The following is a 16,596-nucleotide window of genomic DNA, read 5'->3' on the forward strand; positions in this document are numbered from 1 at the left end:
TGCATTATATTCAAACAGCAACAATGTTGGCTGTGCGAGTAACCAATGTCAGATATACGGGAGACATGGAAGTCAAGGGGTTGTGATGGCTTTGTGTTAAATTATGATGTAAGAAGGCTGGGGGGGTCCGTCTGGGTAGGATACTTAATTTTAAGGTTGCCCAGAGAATTTGAGATATCTCTTTTCAGGTACCAATCAGTGTATCGGAATGGGCGCATGACATCTTGTAGAGCCGTCTGGGTGAATGTGGCTTCTATATATTTACGCCACCTCATGAAGAAGCGCGAAGTAGAGCGAAAGTTCAGTGAAATGATGTCGAGCCGTTCCATGTAGAAGAGTGACATCATAGCTTTTTTTACTTCGGGTAGTGCAGGTGGCGACGTTGAAATCCAATGTTTCATTATTGTTCTGCGAGCTACTAGAAGGAGTAAATGTGCCCATTGGGGAATATTTGTAGGTCCTCTGGTTGTTGGAGGAGCTGTTTGAGGCGTATATCCAAATAGGCATAGTAGTTGATCCCTTGGGATTTTTGTTTTGTTGATCCTGTCAATGTGATCCAAGATAGTGTTCCAAAATGTAGTTATGGCTGTGCAGTCCCAGAGGCGGTGCAATAGGGTGGGGCGTGGTTCCGAGCACCAGGGGCATTTCATTTGACTTGGATCGTTTTTGGTGAAGTGAAAAGGAAAGTATGCTCTGTGTATAATTTTGAATTGGGTTTCCCGCCAAGTTTCAGATATCGTTAGTTTGCGGACTTGTCTGTATCCTTCAAGTATTTTTTCTGACAGTTCCTCATCTCCTAAGATGGTAGACCATTTATGAAATGGTTTGAGGTGGTATTTTGCAGATTGATGTTGGATGAGGTAGGAGTATAGATTGGTGATGGAGTAGTCATTTTGCAGTAGTACCGTGTCTATGAAGGATTTCTGGAAGGGGTCAGATTTGGGTCCATAGCAAGACTTCAAATAGTCGATTAATTGGAAGTAGAAGAATATGTGTTTTGATGGTAAGGAGAATTCGCTTGCCAGTGACCGAAAAGGTTTGAAGCGTCCCGAGTTGCCTTGGTATACGGAGATTACTTTCGTGAGGCCATTGGATCCCCATTGGTCAAACGCTTTGTGCATCGTGGATGGGAGAAACATAGGATTTCCTTGGATGGGTAGATGTCTTGAGATATTTGAGGGGAGCCCCAATAATTTTCGTGTCTCCCTCCAGGCAATTACAGTACCTCTGATAAGTGTATTTGACTTGAGGTGAGGTGGTAGAGCGTTAAGGTTAGAATGGAGGATAGCTGATAACGTGTGAGGTGAAGTCATGGCACCTTCAAGAGAGGTATTGCAGTATTTCGATTTTCCGTTTAGCCAATCCAACCCTTGCCTAAGCAAACAGGACAGATTATAAAAACGTAAATTGGGTAGACCCGCCCCACCCTCAGACTTCGGGAGACATAATTTTTGTAGTGCAATACGTAGTTTTTTGCGAGACCAAATAAAAGTAGTTAATGCTTTATATATTTTCTGTACATCTGAGTGTTTTAGTAATAAAGGTATGGTCTGCATTGGATAAAGCAAACGCGCAAACGAAACCATTTTGAATAAGTGACATCTCCCAAAGAGCGAGAGGGGGAGGGCAGCCCAAGCTTCCAACTCCTGCACAATCTTGGTTATTAAAGGTGGGTAGTTAAGTGCATAAAGAGAAGAGGGTTCGCGTCCTATGCGTATGCCTAGATAGGTAATATATCGGGTCGTCACTGTGAATGGTGATAGATGTTTCCATTTAATTGCTAATCGTGTGTGTAGTGGCAAGATTTCGCTTTTATCGAGGTTAATTTTAAAGCCCGAGCTCGATTGAAAAGCCGCAAAGAGTTCTTGCAGTTTTTCAAAGTCTGAGAGAGGATTAGTGGAGAACAACAATATGTCGTCCGCGAATAAAGCGGATCTGAGAACTTGGTCTCCTATTGCGATCCCGCTAACTCCATCTTGTGCGTTAAGTAGTCTGGAAAGTGGTTCTATAGCTAAGTTAAAAAGTAAGGGGGAAAGTGGGCAGCCCTGTCTCGTTCCCTTGGTCAGAGGGATCGAGGCCGATACGAAGTCAGGGGTGACCAGTCGTGCCGTCGGGGATGCATACATTTGTTGAAGGAAATTTAAGATAGAGCCCGTGAAGCCAAATTGTTGTAGTACTCGAAATAGCCAAGACCAATTAACGTTGTCAAAAGCCTTTTCGGCATCTAATGATATAATAGCGACGTCCTGGTCTGGGTGGGTTGTAGCGTAGTGCAGCGCCATTAGTACTTTTCGTATGTTCAAAGTGGCTGATCGACCTGAGACAAATCCCGATTGAGCTGGGTGTAATAATGAAGGGAGAAGATGTGCTAAGCGGGACGCAATAATTTTAGAGAGAATTTTGACGTCTACGTTTATGAGGGAAATTGGGCGATAAGAGCCTGGCAGTTGGGGGTCTTTTCCTTTTTTAGCTATCAGTTTTATGTGGGCTTGTGTCCCTGTAGGGAGATATGGTCCCCCATCCCACATGGCTGCATATACGTGTTTTAAGGTGTCTGGGATGAAGTCGTTGGTCATTTTATAAAATTCAGCTGTGTAGCCGTCTGGACCCGGGGCTTTAGTAGATGACATATTTTTGATCGTTCGTCGGATATCGTCGGTTGTGATAGGTGCATTCAGTGCCTCTAGTTGTACAGCTTGAAGTTTGGGCAGATGTACTTTGGATAGGAGGGCTTCTGTAGTGGTTGGGTCAGTTTGGTCAGCAGCATATAAATCTGTGTAATATTTTGTGAGTATGTTACTGATTTCATCAATAGATGTAATAAGGGATCCATCCGTATTTCTCAAAGTGGAGATACGGGTGGGTCGTCTCGTTCCAGCACATAGTTTAGCCAGTAGTTTACCAGCTTTGTTGCCATACCTGTGGAAGTGTAGTTTAGAGTATGCCAACCTAGCCGCCTCCTGTTGTTCCACCCAAAGATCAAACGTGCACTTAGCTTGTCTCCATGTTCGGATATTTTCGGGTGTGCGATTTAGAGTCAGACAGTCATGGGCTGTACGTAGTGCCTCACTAGCTTGCCGGTATTGTTGTTTAGAGTGTTTTTTGAATTGTGTGGTATATGAAATGATCGTCCCTCTGAGGAAGGCTTTGCCAGCTTCCCAGAAGAGATTGGGTTCGGTAATATGAGCTCCATTGGTGGAGACATAGTCGTTCCAAGCTGTGCTTAACGTGTGTTGAAAGTCTTGGTTGTCCATCAAGTAAGATGGAAATCGCCATATGGGCGAGGGAGATGAAGGTGCCATCTGTGTCATGTGTATAGATATGGGGCTATGATCTGATATTCTAGCGTCTAAAATTTCTGTTTCGCAGAGGGTGTTGATTAGTGCAGGGGAGGCAAAAAAGTAATCAATGCGTGAAAAGGAGTTGTGCGGGGGTGAGAAGAAAGTGTATTCTCTATCTGTCGGGTGGTATAGACGCCAAGTATCAACATATTGCATGGAAGCAATAGCTTGCGCTAATAAAGTAGAGTTAGGCGTCTGCGATGTGGGATTATGTGTTCGGTGGGTTGAATATCCTGTGCGGTCTGCTAGTGTGGATATGACCGAGTTGAAGTCTCCTCCTACGAGGTGTAGTGTCTCAGGAGCAGAGAGTGTCCATTGCACCATGTCTTGGAAGAAGGATGTGTCTGGTGAGTTAGGAGCATATATGTTAGTGACAGCCACTTGTTTGTTGTCTAATGTCAGGTGTAGGGTCATTTTGCGGCCTGATGAGTCGATCCTAACGTCTCTTAATGTATGTTTTAAGTTTTTATGTATTAATATGGCTACACCTGCTTTGCGGCCTATTGCAGGCGATCCATATACTGAACCTACCCATAATTTACGTAAACGTGGTAGATCGTCTGCAGACAGGTGCGTTTCCTGTAGCAGGGCCACATCTGTCTGAAGACGTTTTAGATGTCTAAGGATAGCCATCCGCTTACATGGAGAGCGAAGTCCCTTAACATTCCATGAAATAAATTTTAAGTGGTTCTTACCGGTTGAAGAGGCCATGTCCGATGTTGAGGAATATACTGGGTTAAGGATATGGAATAATGTCCCCAATCGGGTAATGCATCTGTAATCTGAAAGTCACCTAAGCTTCCTGAGGTTATAGGTGTTGAACAGGTGATTACAGTCGATAGGTAAACATGTCTAAGATCAATAAAAAAGAACCGCTTGGCAGAGGTTAAATGGGGAAAACCTTTAACATGTACTATGGGCTTCACTTTTTTCCACATGAGGTTCTATTACTTCTCACGGCTCCCATCGATCTCCCGCCTCACTCTCAGCTTCAGGTGTTAAGCCAGAGGGAGGGGGGTAGAAGGGGATTGAGGAGGGAATTTGAGTAAATTGGGAGACTTTAGGGACTAAGGTTTGATAAGGGGGATAGTAAGTCTTCACCAAAGAGGGCGGTGTCTTTGAAGGATTGATTTTGTAAAGTAGAACTGAAAGTAAGGGGAATCAGAGGATTAGATCTGCAATTGAAGCCTCAGTGGTGGTTAAACAGTGTAGCCCAAAAAGAGAAAAAAAAAAAAAAAAATACGATACCATTATGATTAATCAAACAAATATTGAACAAACAAAACTGTGTCCAAGTATAGCAGCATGTTGCAGTATTAACTGCAGCTATTCACTTAGGCATATAAAGCGTGAAAAATATAGAAGCAATTTAAGGAAAGAGTAAAGAGAGCATATGGGGAGAGTAGTACTACCCGTCTCTCCGATAAGTGGAGCAGCATCTGGCCTTATGTAGGTCATCAGCGGTGTCCCGAACGATCTTCTTTCTGTGCAGCACGAAGACGCTTGTATGGGGGTTTGGTTGGGCTACGCTGGGGTTTTGCATATGAAGATGAAGAGGTCCCCAATGCAGTAGCATAGTCGTCTGTTGAGTTGTTATGTTCCATTTCCGTGTTCAGGGTGGAGACAAATTTTTCCGCTTCGTCAGGTGTGGTGAAGGTAAGTTGTTCTCCATCGTGGGTTTGAACTCGAAGAGTTGCCGGGTAAGCCAAGGAGAATCTGAGCTGGTTGTTGTATAGAATGGAGCATATTGGAGAAAATGCTTTGCGCTTATTTATGACCTCAACAGAGTAGTCCGCGAATAATAGCAGTTTCGCGCCATCAACTGTTAGTGAGCGGGAGCGACGAAACATTTGCATGATGGCATTCTTATCTGCATAGTTCAAATATTTGACAATCACATGTCGGGGTTTTATGCGGGTTTCCGTATATTGCCCAATGCGATGCGCTCTTTCTACTATGCATGGTGTGCGAAGACCCAGTTGTTCAGGAATGATCTGTGCACATATGTTTGTTAATTGTTGAGTAGTAATTGATTCAGGAAGTCCTATTATCCTCAAATTGTTTCGTCTCGAACGATTTTCGAGATCGTCGAGTTTTTCCCAGATTTCTCTGTGGGTAATGCTCATACGTGCTACAGCAGCTGATGTGGCAGCAGCTTCATCTTCCAAGGAGGAGATCCGTTCCTCCGTGATTGAAATCCTCTGTGCTTGTGCCTGTACTTCTGCATGCAGCATCTCTAGCCCTCTGCTTACTGCTGTGTCCACTGTGGTAGCTAGAGTCGGTCCCAGCAGCGCCACAACTGCCTGGGCTATGCCTTCAGGTGAAGCAGGGTCAGCAGCTATGGTGACTGGGGCTGAGGGAGGTAAGGTGGGCAGTTGTGGAGGCTGTGGAGGCGGCTGCAGCTGTTCTGCTGGAGAAATCACGGCCGCCATTTTAGCTGCGCCTGTCTCTGTTCCTTCTGCCTGTGTCAGTGAGGCGGACGCCGCTCGGGCGTATGATCGCTCCACAAAGCGATCCATATGTGTCCCCTCTGTGTGGCGGTGTAAGGGGGGGTCTCCCCGAGGCTTTAGCTGGGTTTTTAAGGCCGGTTTAGTGGAGAGTGCAGCGGGAGCTGAGGGTTCCTACCTCCTCCTCATGTGGCGCCGGAACCGGAAGTCCAACAATAGGCTTTTTACAGCTAAAGGAAATAACTGAAAATGCTACGAAAAACAAATTAAAGCTTCACCTGATGGCTCACAATAATATAAAATATCAATATGCATTATTTCATATTTAAATAAATAAAAAGCAAATTTAAATTATTTTCTGAGTCCTAACCATTGTACATAAAATACATATATTCAAAACCACTATACATTCTTTAAACAAATCAAAACAAACCAAATAAGCCAGTGGGGAAAACAGTCAATTAGAAACACCCATTCTCCATGGCAATTTATCATGTGGCTATATTCTCATACTGGGACATTTTTTGTTCAAAAATATGAAATTGTAATTTGTATAGAATAATTTTGATATAAAAAGCAACTTTCCTTTTTTTATTTTTCTCTACCATTCCTCTCCCTTTCCCCCTACCTTTTTTTTTTCCTTCACAATGAGTGGATTTCAGGGCCAAGATTGGGTCAATTTAATGACATCATATGAAACAGGCTTTGCACCCTCAGAGCAGGTAGAAACAGAATTGTCATCCTTATTCTTTAAAATTGGTAAAACGTTGGAGAAAAAATCTTCTTTATGTTGGTTAATCCGTGCCTTTGATAAATATATTGATAGCAACATTATTTCAATAGGTTTGCGTGTTCAAATTTTTCCCAATGTTGACCATGTAAGTACAGATTGTAAAAAGGAATGGGGGGGACAAACTAAATGCCTGTACTAAGAAAATGATGACTATTTTGAGTACAGAAAATAGGAATCAGACTAAAAAGTTGGACAGTGATCTGTCAGCTTTGGAAACACAACTTACTTCCTTTAATACAAACCCTTTTTACAAAGAACGTGAAATTAAACTAAAAGAAAGTCTAGCATGTTATAATAAAAAACAAATAATAATAATAATAATAAAACGAAAAGATTTTGGTGAGATAAACTAGCCTTTGATGAGGGCCGAGCTTATAAATGGATTAATTCACAAAAAACACAAGGTAGATTCAAATGTACTACACATCAAATGACTCATCACAATTATCTTTTTGGTTTTCCTCCACAATTCACACAGGTTAAAGGTCCCCTGAGACCTAATAACACACATACAAAAATAAATTATCATGTTGATGGGATACCTGAACAACAACAGAAGAAACAAATGGTTTCTCCATATAATTCGGATCCCCAAACTTCTAGTGGGGTGTCGCAATTTCTCTTTCTGGTTATCCAACAGGTTATACACAAGGTGAGGTGGTGGGTGACTTTAATTCTTCTCTATCTGACACTTCTAGCACTATCACTCTTGACACTTTCAGACCATTGGGGTTTTTCCCCCTCTCCTCCGTGTTGGGGAATAGAACCCTATGTAGTAAAAACGCACTTACGGATGTAGACAAATCTGTTTTAGTTATTGGTCTAAGCTTTTGCCCTCAACAAAATATCAACAAGTTTGAGTTAATGAAAGACATACAACTATTTGTAAGGAAATTACTGTTCAAATGTTTATAGCACAAGCCTTCATCATGCCAGACATCTGATATGTCAAATCAATCTTTTAGTGAGGCTTCACTGTACAATAGTCTAATCTCGCCTTCTTCCATCAATCAGTCTGGCACAAATTTAATTGATGAAATCGATCTTGAGTCCATGCTTTGTGATTTTGATAATCCCACCAATGTATCATTTAATAGTTTCAAAAAACTATCCTCCCCCTAGCACAAACCCTAATGCCTCTCTTTTTTTGAAACAGGTGACTCAGGATATCGACAAGCTCTCAGTCAGGAATCCTTCCAATACTAATCTTTCGAAAGACCAGAAATAGGCTCTATCTTCTTTGCAAAAAAATAGCCTTATCACCATAAAGCCCTCCAACAAGGGGGGCAATGTGGTGATAATGGATAACTCTCAATACAGGAATCAAGAATATGTGTATGCTTATTTTATCCAATAAAGAATGGTTTTGCCAAATTAATTCCTCTACAGTGGAGAAATTTAATAGATGATTCTATACATTGGTGGATTCTTTTTTTTAGGCTGGAGTTATTTCTAAAGATCTTTGGGAATACATACGTACACCATATTCTAAGATCCCGACTTTTTAAAGCCTCCTGAAATTGCATAAAAACCCTACAAATCCAACAGACAGACCCATAGTTTCTGGCAATGAGGGATTGACTGAGAATCTGAGTCAAGTCATTGATGCATATCTTCAGCCACATGTTATTTCCTTACCTTATTTCACAAAAGGCACAATTAATTTCCTTCAGGTTATTGACAATCTTTCAATTCCAGCCAATGCCTACCTCATCACAATTGACTAGGATGTCATTGTATAGTTCAATACCGCACAATCTTGGCTTAGCAGCTGTAAAAAAGATCCTGTCCCAGATGAGTATGCATGATTGGTCCCTAAATGAGTTCATACTTGCAGGTCTTGAATTTATTCTGTCACAATTTTTTTTGTTTGATGGCTTCCACTACCTCCAGGTGCAGGGCATAGCGATGGGCACATGCTGTGCCCCATCCTACGTCAATCTGTACCTGGGGGAGTGGAAGCAATACTTTCTCTCAGACAAGGGGCTGTCCATGTACACTTGCCATGTTTCTACATGGCAAAGGTACATAGACGACATATTCCTCATCTGGGAGGGCCCAGAGGACATTCTGTGCCAATTTCTTAAAGCAATGAACAACAATTCATTTAACTTAAAATTTACAATGGCTTAGGACTTCACCACTGTGACTTTTTTGGACACGAGTATCACCAAAATGCCAGATGGACGTCTTGCTAGCGGTCTCTATCACAAGAGTACCGCTGGCAATACCATACTCCATGCTCACAGCTTCCATTCTACCAGTCTTGTCAACTTAATACCTTTCAGTCAGTATATGCAACTGAGAAGGAATTGTTCTATGGACTCCATTTTCAAACAAGACACTGATACGTTAAAACATAGATTTTTGGAAAGAGGCTACAGTAAAAAACTTGCCTTCCAAAAACCTTTAATAAAGTAAGTAGTCTTTTCAAATATAAAAAAAGTCACTAGTGATCTTCCAGCTATAAGTATAATTTTTAGACATACTAATCAACAATCAGACTTTAAAAGAATTTTGAATAGGCATTTCCCTATTCTAGATGAAGACACTGTAATTAAGCAGTTCATCAATTAAATACCAGCCATTACTTTTAGAAGGGCTGTTTCATCGACGGATAAACTTGTAAGTAGTGAATATGAATGGGAATGGGAAAGGTGATCCATGCCGACAAGGTGGCACTTTTGCCTGTGGTGGGTGTTCTTACTGTACTTACATGTTGGAGAAAAGTCATTTAATTCTTCCCAATGGTGAGTCCTTTTATTTAAAACATTTTGCAAATTGTCGCAAGCAGGGAGTAGTATATATGATTACATGCGATTGCAGTTCTTTCTATGTCGGTAAACCAAACAAGAACTATAGCAACATTTATATAGACATATCGGTTGCATGCAAACATACAACCCGGATTTACATTTGGGAAGGCATGTTACGAAGATCCATGGGGGTAAATTTACAAAAATGTAAGTCACAGCACTGGATAGGATACATATACCCCAAAGAAAGGGGGATTGCAATAAGATACTTTTACAAACAGAACAGAGATGGATATACAAATCAAGGGCCACTTCACCTCTGGGGTTAAATGATGCTATGACCTTTAAAAGAGAAGTATGGGCTTGGATTTTTTTGCATATTCATACTTTTCTAGGTGGATGCAGCATTGGTCCCCCACCATCTCTGCACTGAGACCCGAGCCACTGAACACCGCAGATGGCTCGGTTCTTGCTCCTCCCCGAGCAGAGCGATGCTGACTGTCAGTGGAGGGGCGGGGAGCAGCCACCTCAGCAGCTCACTGAGGCGCTAAGACAGCCATCTGTCAAGGCAGCTGGTGAATCTAGACTTCAGAAGTTGGGATGACACGTTGCCTTGACCGATTGCAGTGACGTCAGCGGAGAGCGCACTTCATCCCGCTCTCCGCTGAAAACAGGTCACAGGAGTGCAAAACAAATTGCACTCCTGTGACCCATAGGAGAAGCCCAGCCTAAAAACCTCAGGATGGACTTCTCCTTTAAGCCCCTTTTGAAGGGTTTTGCGCCAGGTAAAACAGATTAATCATTCTTGGATTTGTGTTTTTTTTTTGCTTTTGTCTTAAAGGTTTTTTGTCCCAGTTTTAAGATTTTCTAATTGTGAATTTTTTGAATAATATCTAACAAATCTTGCAAGATTGGATATTGTTAGTATCCATGTGATCTCAGGTTCATGGCTCATTTGGTGTGGATGCTCGGTGGTGGCTCATTTGGGGTCTTGGGTCCCCCAGCGCAGACGTGGGGGTTTGTGTCTGTCCAATAGACAAGCTCTGCTTGATCTCTCTTGCAATCAAGCAGACTTGCATCACTATATAGATATATAAATTTCGAGAGAGAGAGAGAGAGAGAGAGAGAGAGAGAGAGGAGTCCATGCTGTCAACCCATGCTGGATGTGAGTATGAAAAAGCCCTTTTTTCTCTCAACAAATTTAAACCTCGAATGTCCCTCTACAGCTCTTCTTTTTCTTGTGTGACCATAGGGCTTTATAGGAGATTGCTCTCCTTTTGCTGCGGTTATTTACCATCCAGCTCTATTATTTTGTGGCCTCTTACTCTTCCATTAGGTATGCTTTTTTATTTGTGCATTGTTAGACTTGATACACTTTATTGGATGTTTGTTTTAAATTTATACAATACCACATCCATCCTGACTCTTATAATTAATAACAAATGCCTATAAGAATCTATAAATTATAATAACTTGCAAAAAGAGTGTCCCTATGCTTTGATTCAATTCAGTGAATGCGAGCAAGCCACCTCTGTTGCCTTCTCCTTGTTAGCTATTGATCTTCTGTGAGGCTTGAGGTCTGAGTTGGGCAGTCACGTTCCTATCTTTGTAAGTGTATAGGGATGAGCTGAACACCCCCCATTCGGTTCACACCAGAACATGCGAACAGGCAAAAAATTCATGCGAACACCGTTAAAGTCTATGGGACACGAACATGAATAATCAAAAGTGATAATTTTAAAGGATTATATGCAAGTTATTGTCATAAAAAGTGTTTGGGGACCTGGGTTCTGCCCCAGGGGACATGGATCAATGCAAAAAAAGTTTTAAAAACTGACGTTTTTTCGGGAGCAGTGATTTTAATAATGCTTAAAGTGGAACAATAAAAGTGTAATATTCCTTTAAATTGCGTACCTGGGGGGTGTCTATTAGTATGCCTGTAAAGGGGCGCATGTTTCCCGTGTTTAGAACAGTCTGACAGCAAAATGACATTTCAAAGGAAAAAAAGTCATTTAAAACCACTTGTGGCTATTAATGAATTGCCGGTCCGACAATACACATAAAAGTTAATTGATAAAAACGGCATGGGAATTCCCCACAGGGGAACCCTGAACCAAAATTAAAAATAAAAAATGGTGTGGGGGGGTCCCCCTAAATTCCATACCAGGCCCTTCAGGTCTGGTATGGATTTTAAGGGGAACCCCACGCAAAAAAAAAAAATCCATACCAGACCCTTATCCGAGCACGCAACCTGGCAGGCCGCAGGAAAAGAGGGGGGGCGAGAGAGCGCCCCCCCTCCTGAACCGTACCAGGCCACATGCCCTCAACATTATGTAACGGGTGAAACCGCCCCCCTCTGACATCACGGGGCATGCCACAGGGAAGTCCCCTTCAAGTCCCCATGCGTCAGAGGGGGGCGGGGTTAAAGGGTGTTCCGCGGCTTTCGAATTTGCCGCGAACACCCCAAATTGTTCGCTATTCAGCGAACTGGCGAACAGCCGATGCTCGAGTCGAACATGAGTTCGACTTGAACTTGAAGCTCATCCCTATAAGTGTATTATACTTGCTTTGAATGTCATAAAAATAATAAAATCATGTACAATCTGGTAAAATTTAATATAAATTTAATTATGCATTTTCTTTTGCTTTTTGATGTATGTAGGATTGCTTCTACTTCCTTATTATAAGTTGAAATGTGTTGCGTTGACTTGGTGGATATGCAATTTATTTTACTAATTTCACGTATCCCTGCAGTATATGTATATTGTAGGAATGGTATAAGATCAGGACGTGAAGTATCTAGACCAGTCCATTTTAAAACTGTTGTTCCATAAAAGTTTGTTTATATTTAATACACCATTTTGTAATTTTGTGATTTCCATTGCTGCAACAAAGTCCCATGAGAGATATCTTTTGTTGAGTCAACTAGTATAGTTGGGGTGGTCTAACCATTTAATTCTTAAATCCTTGTTCACACTGCCACAGCTTCAAAGTCACGTGATTTTGAACCCGACATCAATGTGCGACTTCATCGCGGCTTGCATACGACTTCTTTAACAGAAGTCAATGGAAGTTGTGTTGAAGTGGCACCAAAGTAGTGGAGGAACCTTTTTCTAAGTTGAAGCTACTTGAGTGAAGCCACTTGAGTCGCACCGATTAGAACGCTTCCATTGGCATTAATGGGGCGCAACTTATAATGCGACTTTGAACTCTCAAGTCGCATGACAAGTCATGGCAGTGTGAACCGGGGCTTAATCTATCCAATTTTTGTGGTATATTTCAATAAACAAGCAACAAATAAATATTGTATAAGCAATTACCTCATGCTGCAGTGGTGACTGAGAATCCAGGAGATAATTTACATATAATTCATAGGCATTCTATTAAAAAATAAAAACAACATTAGTTTCAAAAATATTATTAAAAATTTATAACAGAGAAGTAGAGCTTGAAGCCAAAAGTACAAACAAATGGCAACCACCCCAACCTACTGTATAACTGGCCTTTACAGAAAGGAGCACATTGAAGGGTGACGCATGTCAAAAAAACAAAAATTCCAGCTCACTTACCAACCAGCCTGCAAACAAGCGAATTGTCCTGTGTTATGCCCCGTACACACGATTGGACATTCCGACAACAAAATCCATGGATTTTTTCTGGCGGATGTTGGCTCAAACTTGTCTTGCATACACACGGTCACACAAATATTGTCGGAAATTCCGAACATAAGAACGCGGTGACGTACAACACGCACGACGAGCTGAGAAAAAGGAAGATCAATAGCCAGTGCGGCTCTTCTGCTTGATTCCGAGCATGTGTGGAACTTTGTGCGTCGAAATTGTGTACACACGATTGGAATTTACAACAACGGATTTTGTTGTCGGAAAATTTTGTGTGACGTAAATTCCGATGGAAAATGTCCGACGGAGCCTACACATGGTCGGAATGTCCGACAATAAGCTCCCATCGAACATTTTCCGTCGGAAAATCCGACCGTGTGTACGGGGCATAACAGTTCACATTAAAACTAGGGGTTTAGATAGAAGGATAAATCGCTGTTTTTTCCTCATTCCTGTGTGTGAATTTCAGCTAAAGCTTCTGAGCTTTATAAACAATATGATTTTTACAGCAAAAAGAAATAACTAAAAATGCTAAGAAAACAAAATAAAGCTTCACCTGTTGGCTCACAAGAGAATAAAATATCAATATGCATTATTTCATTTTTAAAAAAATAAAAAGCTAATTTAAATTGTTATTTTCGTATTCCTAACTATTGTACATAAAAGACACACATTCTAAACCACTATACATTCTTTAAAACAAATAAAATAAGCCAGTGGGAAACACAGTCAATTAGTATTGTTGGGGTAGTCTAACCATTTAATTCTTAAGCCCTTGTTCACACTGCCACAGCTTCAAAGTCGCGCGACTTTGAATTCGACATCCCTGCATGACTTCATCAAGGCTTGCATAGGATGTCTTTAACAGAAGTCAATGCAAGTCGTGTTGAAGTCGCACCAAAGTAATTTACATATAATTAATATGCATTCTAATAAAAACAACACTAGTTACAAAAATATTATTCAAAATATATAGCAAATAAGTAGAGCTTGAAGCCAAAAGTACAAACAAATGGCAACCACCCCAACTTATAATTGGCCTTTGCAGCAAGGAGCACATGGAAAGGTGACGCATATAAAAAAAAACAACAACCATCAACTGAATTGTCCTGTCTAACATTCACGCTAAAACCAGGGGTTTAGTTTGCACACATTTGTAAATATATGCGTAAGCTGCAGGCATCTTCACAGCACTCTAGTTTACTGCAATCCTAATTCTATAAATTTTGAGAGCCTCCAAAGTTGGAGCACATATATAATAATGGATAGATTAAGGGCAGGTATTCTTGGAGGGCCTGAAGTAGAGCTTAAAGCCCACTATGACACATGGGTAATAAAGGTCTTTAAAGCGGAGTCTCGCCGTTTTGTTTTTTTTTTTAAGTCATCAGCTACAAATACTGCAGCTGCTGACTTTTAAAATATAAACACTTACCTGTCCAGTGCACCCGTGATGTCGGCACCCGAAGTCGATTTGTCCCTCGGCTCTCGGGTGCTGCCACCGCCATCTTTGGTAAGGGAATCAGGAAGTGAAGCCTTGTGGCTTCACTTCCTGGTTCCCTACTGCGCGACTCGCACTGCGCATTCCCACTTGTCCCTGCTGTCTCCTGGGACCCATGTGTCTCCCAGAAGACAGCGGGGGGGGGGGGGGAGTGGCCTAGATACCCGCGGGTATCTATGCCCGGAAGTGGGAGCAAGATACCTGTATTAGACAGGTATCTGCTCCCCCCCCCGAAAGGTGCCAAATGTGACACCAGAGGGGGGGAGGGTTCCGAAAAGCGGAAGTTCCATTTTTGTGTGGAACTCCGCATCATCCATAGACAAATTTGAGTATCGTAGTTTGTCACATAGATGTCACATTTCATAAATGCATCCAATTTTTTGGCTTGACATAGTTGATATTATTTAGTGGACATAGACTCATATTTTATACTTTGCAACATAGAGGAGATTATATTGTTTGTGTGCACTAACATTAATTTCATGTTTAATCTATTTTTATCTTGTTTGCATAGAAGATACAAACTGGGTTGTATCCAATGCACAGTGTGAGAGACATACAGCATATTGCCTATACAAGCAATCCTAGTAAAAGGAAGGATCCATATAACATAGGGAACATAGCTAAAAGAAAATGCAGCCTCAGTAACTAGAAATAATGCCTGGTACAGCGGGCTAAATGAAAAAAAACTGAGGCGCTTGGGAGGAGGTCGCTGTACTAATGATGCAATTTTAGTACAGTGATCTCCCTGCTGAGCTATTGTGTTCCAACAGGGGGACTGCCCCCCACCAGAACACACTGGTCAATGCTCGCAGCCATTGGCTGTGAGCGCTGATCAGATGCTGATCGGCAGATGTTTTTCTGGCATGGCCGGCTACTGTCGGACAGGCTGATATTCTACTCGTGTGTACCAGGCAAAGCTGCAACGTACAAAATAAAGAGGCCCCTAGAGGAGTGAGAACCGTAGACCATTTTGCAATAATCCTGTTAGTTCTCATAGAATGTTTGGGACCAAGCACATACCCATGTATAGAGTTGATTTAAGAAAAATCACAACTTGATAGTATGAGCAGGAATAGAGATAACTAATAGATAGCAACTGGGGACCACTTATTGGAATCACCTGGGGATCACATATGTGTGTGTTTTACCCTCTGTAATAGGGTGGTCAACTACATTTGAGATATACATTACGGACCTCTGGTTGCTTGTTGAGGAGTCATCTCTGGCATGACCACTAGGATCTGAAAGGAACAGCATGTGACGTAGTGGAGAAAGAGGACCACTTGTTATATATATGTAATAGGTTGGTTATCTATATTTGGTAAGAGGCTGCGTGTGTTGGTGGTGGCAGTCTCTTATCAGGATCTCTGTTCCTGCTCACTGTATCAAGTTGTGATTTTTCTTAAAGGAAAATAGACTTTATGTGCACTTTAAATAATTTATGAAAGCACTGCATTTTTATGTTTTATGTTGTTTTATTTGTGACCAGCATATTTCCTTGCAGCTTTCTATACCTAGTAGCCAGTCTGAGCGTGGGTATTTTTGTATTTTCAAGTATAGAGTTGTGTGAACAGTTTGGACTGAGCAAAAGTTTGGCCCGAACATCGCCTGTTCACCCGTTCAGCGAACACTCGAATTTGCGGGGAGCTCCACAATGCACTGCGCACTTCACAGTGCATTCTAGGGCCCTAATTGGATGAAGCAATGCTGACCACTGGTAAGGGGCAAGGCTTTGCCACTGTCAGAGCCTTGACAAAGTGATGATGACTTTGTCTAATCGCGGCTCAGTGCTCATAGACTCGTGTCTAATCGCGGCTCAGTGCTCATAGTCTCGTGTCTAATTGCGGCTCAGTGCTCATAGACTCACCCCCACACTATAAAAGCTTCCTACCGACAGGAATCTTTTGCAGTGTGTTGATGGAGTGGTGATAGAGCAGGGCTCAGTTTGCTACTAGTGAGTGTGTGTTCACTTATTATGACTGAGTTAGTGTAGTGTTAGTATAGTGTAGATATACTGTGTCAGTATAGAATAGTGTATAGTATAGTGTGAGTATAGTATAGTGTGTCACTACAGTGTGCGTATAGTGTAGTGTCAGTGTAGTGTGTTAGTGTAGTGCAGTGTCCACTGCCTGCCACCT

General features: G+C 41.7%; 1 protein-coding gene across 6 annotated transcripts in view; it reads right to left on the reverse strand.

Annotated features, from left to right (window-relative positions):
• Window positions 1–16,596, reverse strand: part of LG04H6orf118 (linkage group 04 C6orf118 homolog) — a 247,397-nt gene that overhangs the window by 104,522 nt on the left and 126,279 nt on the right. For 4 of the 6 annotated variants that reach the window (XM_073627493.1, XM_073627489.1, XM_073627490.1 and 1 more), the window contains one exon: window positions 12,658–12,717. The exons of the other annotated variants lie outside the window; for them this stretch is intronic. In XM_073627493.1, the coding sequence (XP_073483594.1) occupies window positions 12,658–12,717 (60 nt within the window). The remainder of the gene's footprint in view (window positions 1–12,657; window positions 12,718–16,596) is intronic. 6 annotated transcript variants of the gene reach the window in all.

Source organism: Aquarana catesbeiana, linkage group LG04 (genome assembly GCF_042186555.1).
Source record: "Aquarana catesbeiana isolate 2022-GZ linkage group LG04, ASM4218655v1, whole genome shotgun sequence".
NCBI lineage: Eukaryota > Metazoa > Chordata > Amphibia > Anura > Ranidae > Aquarana > Aquarana catesbeiana.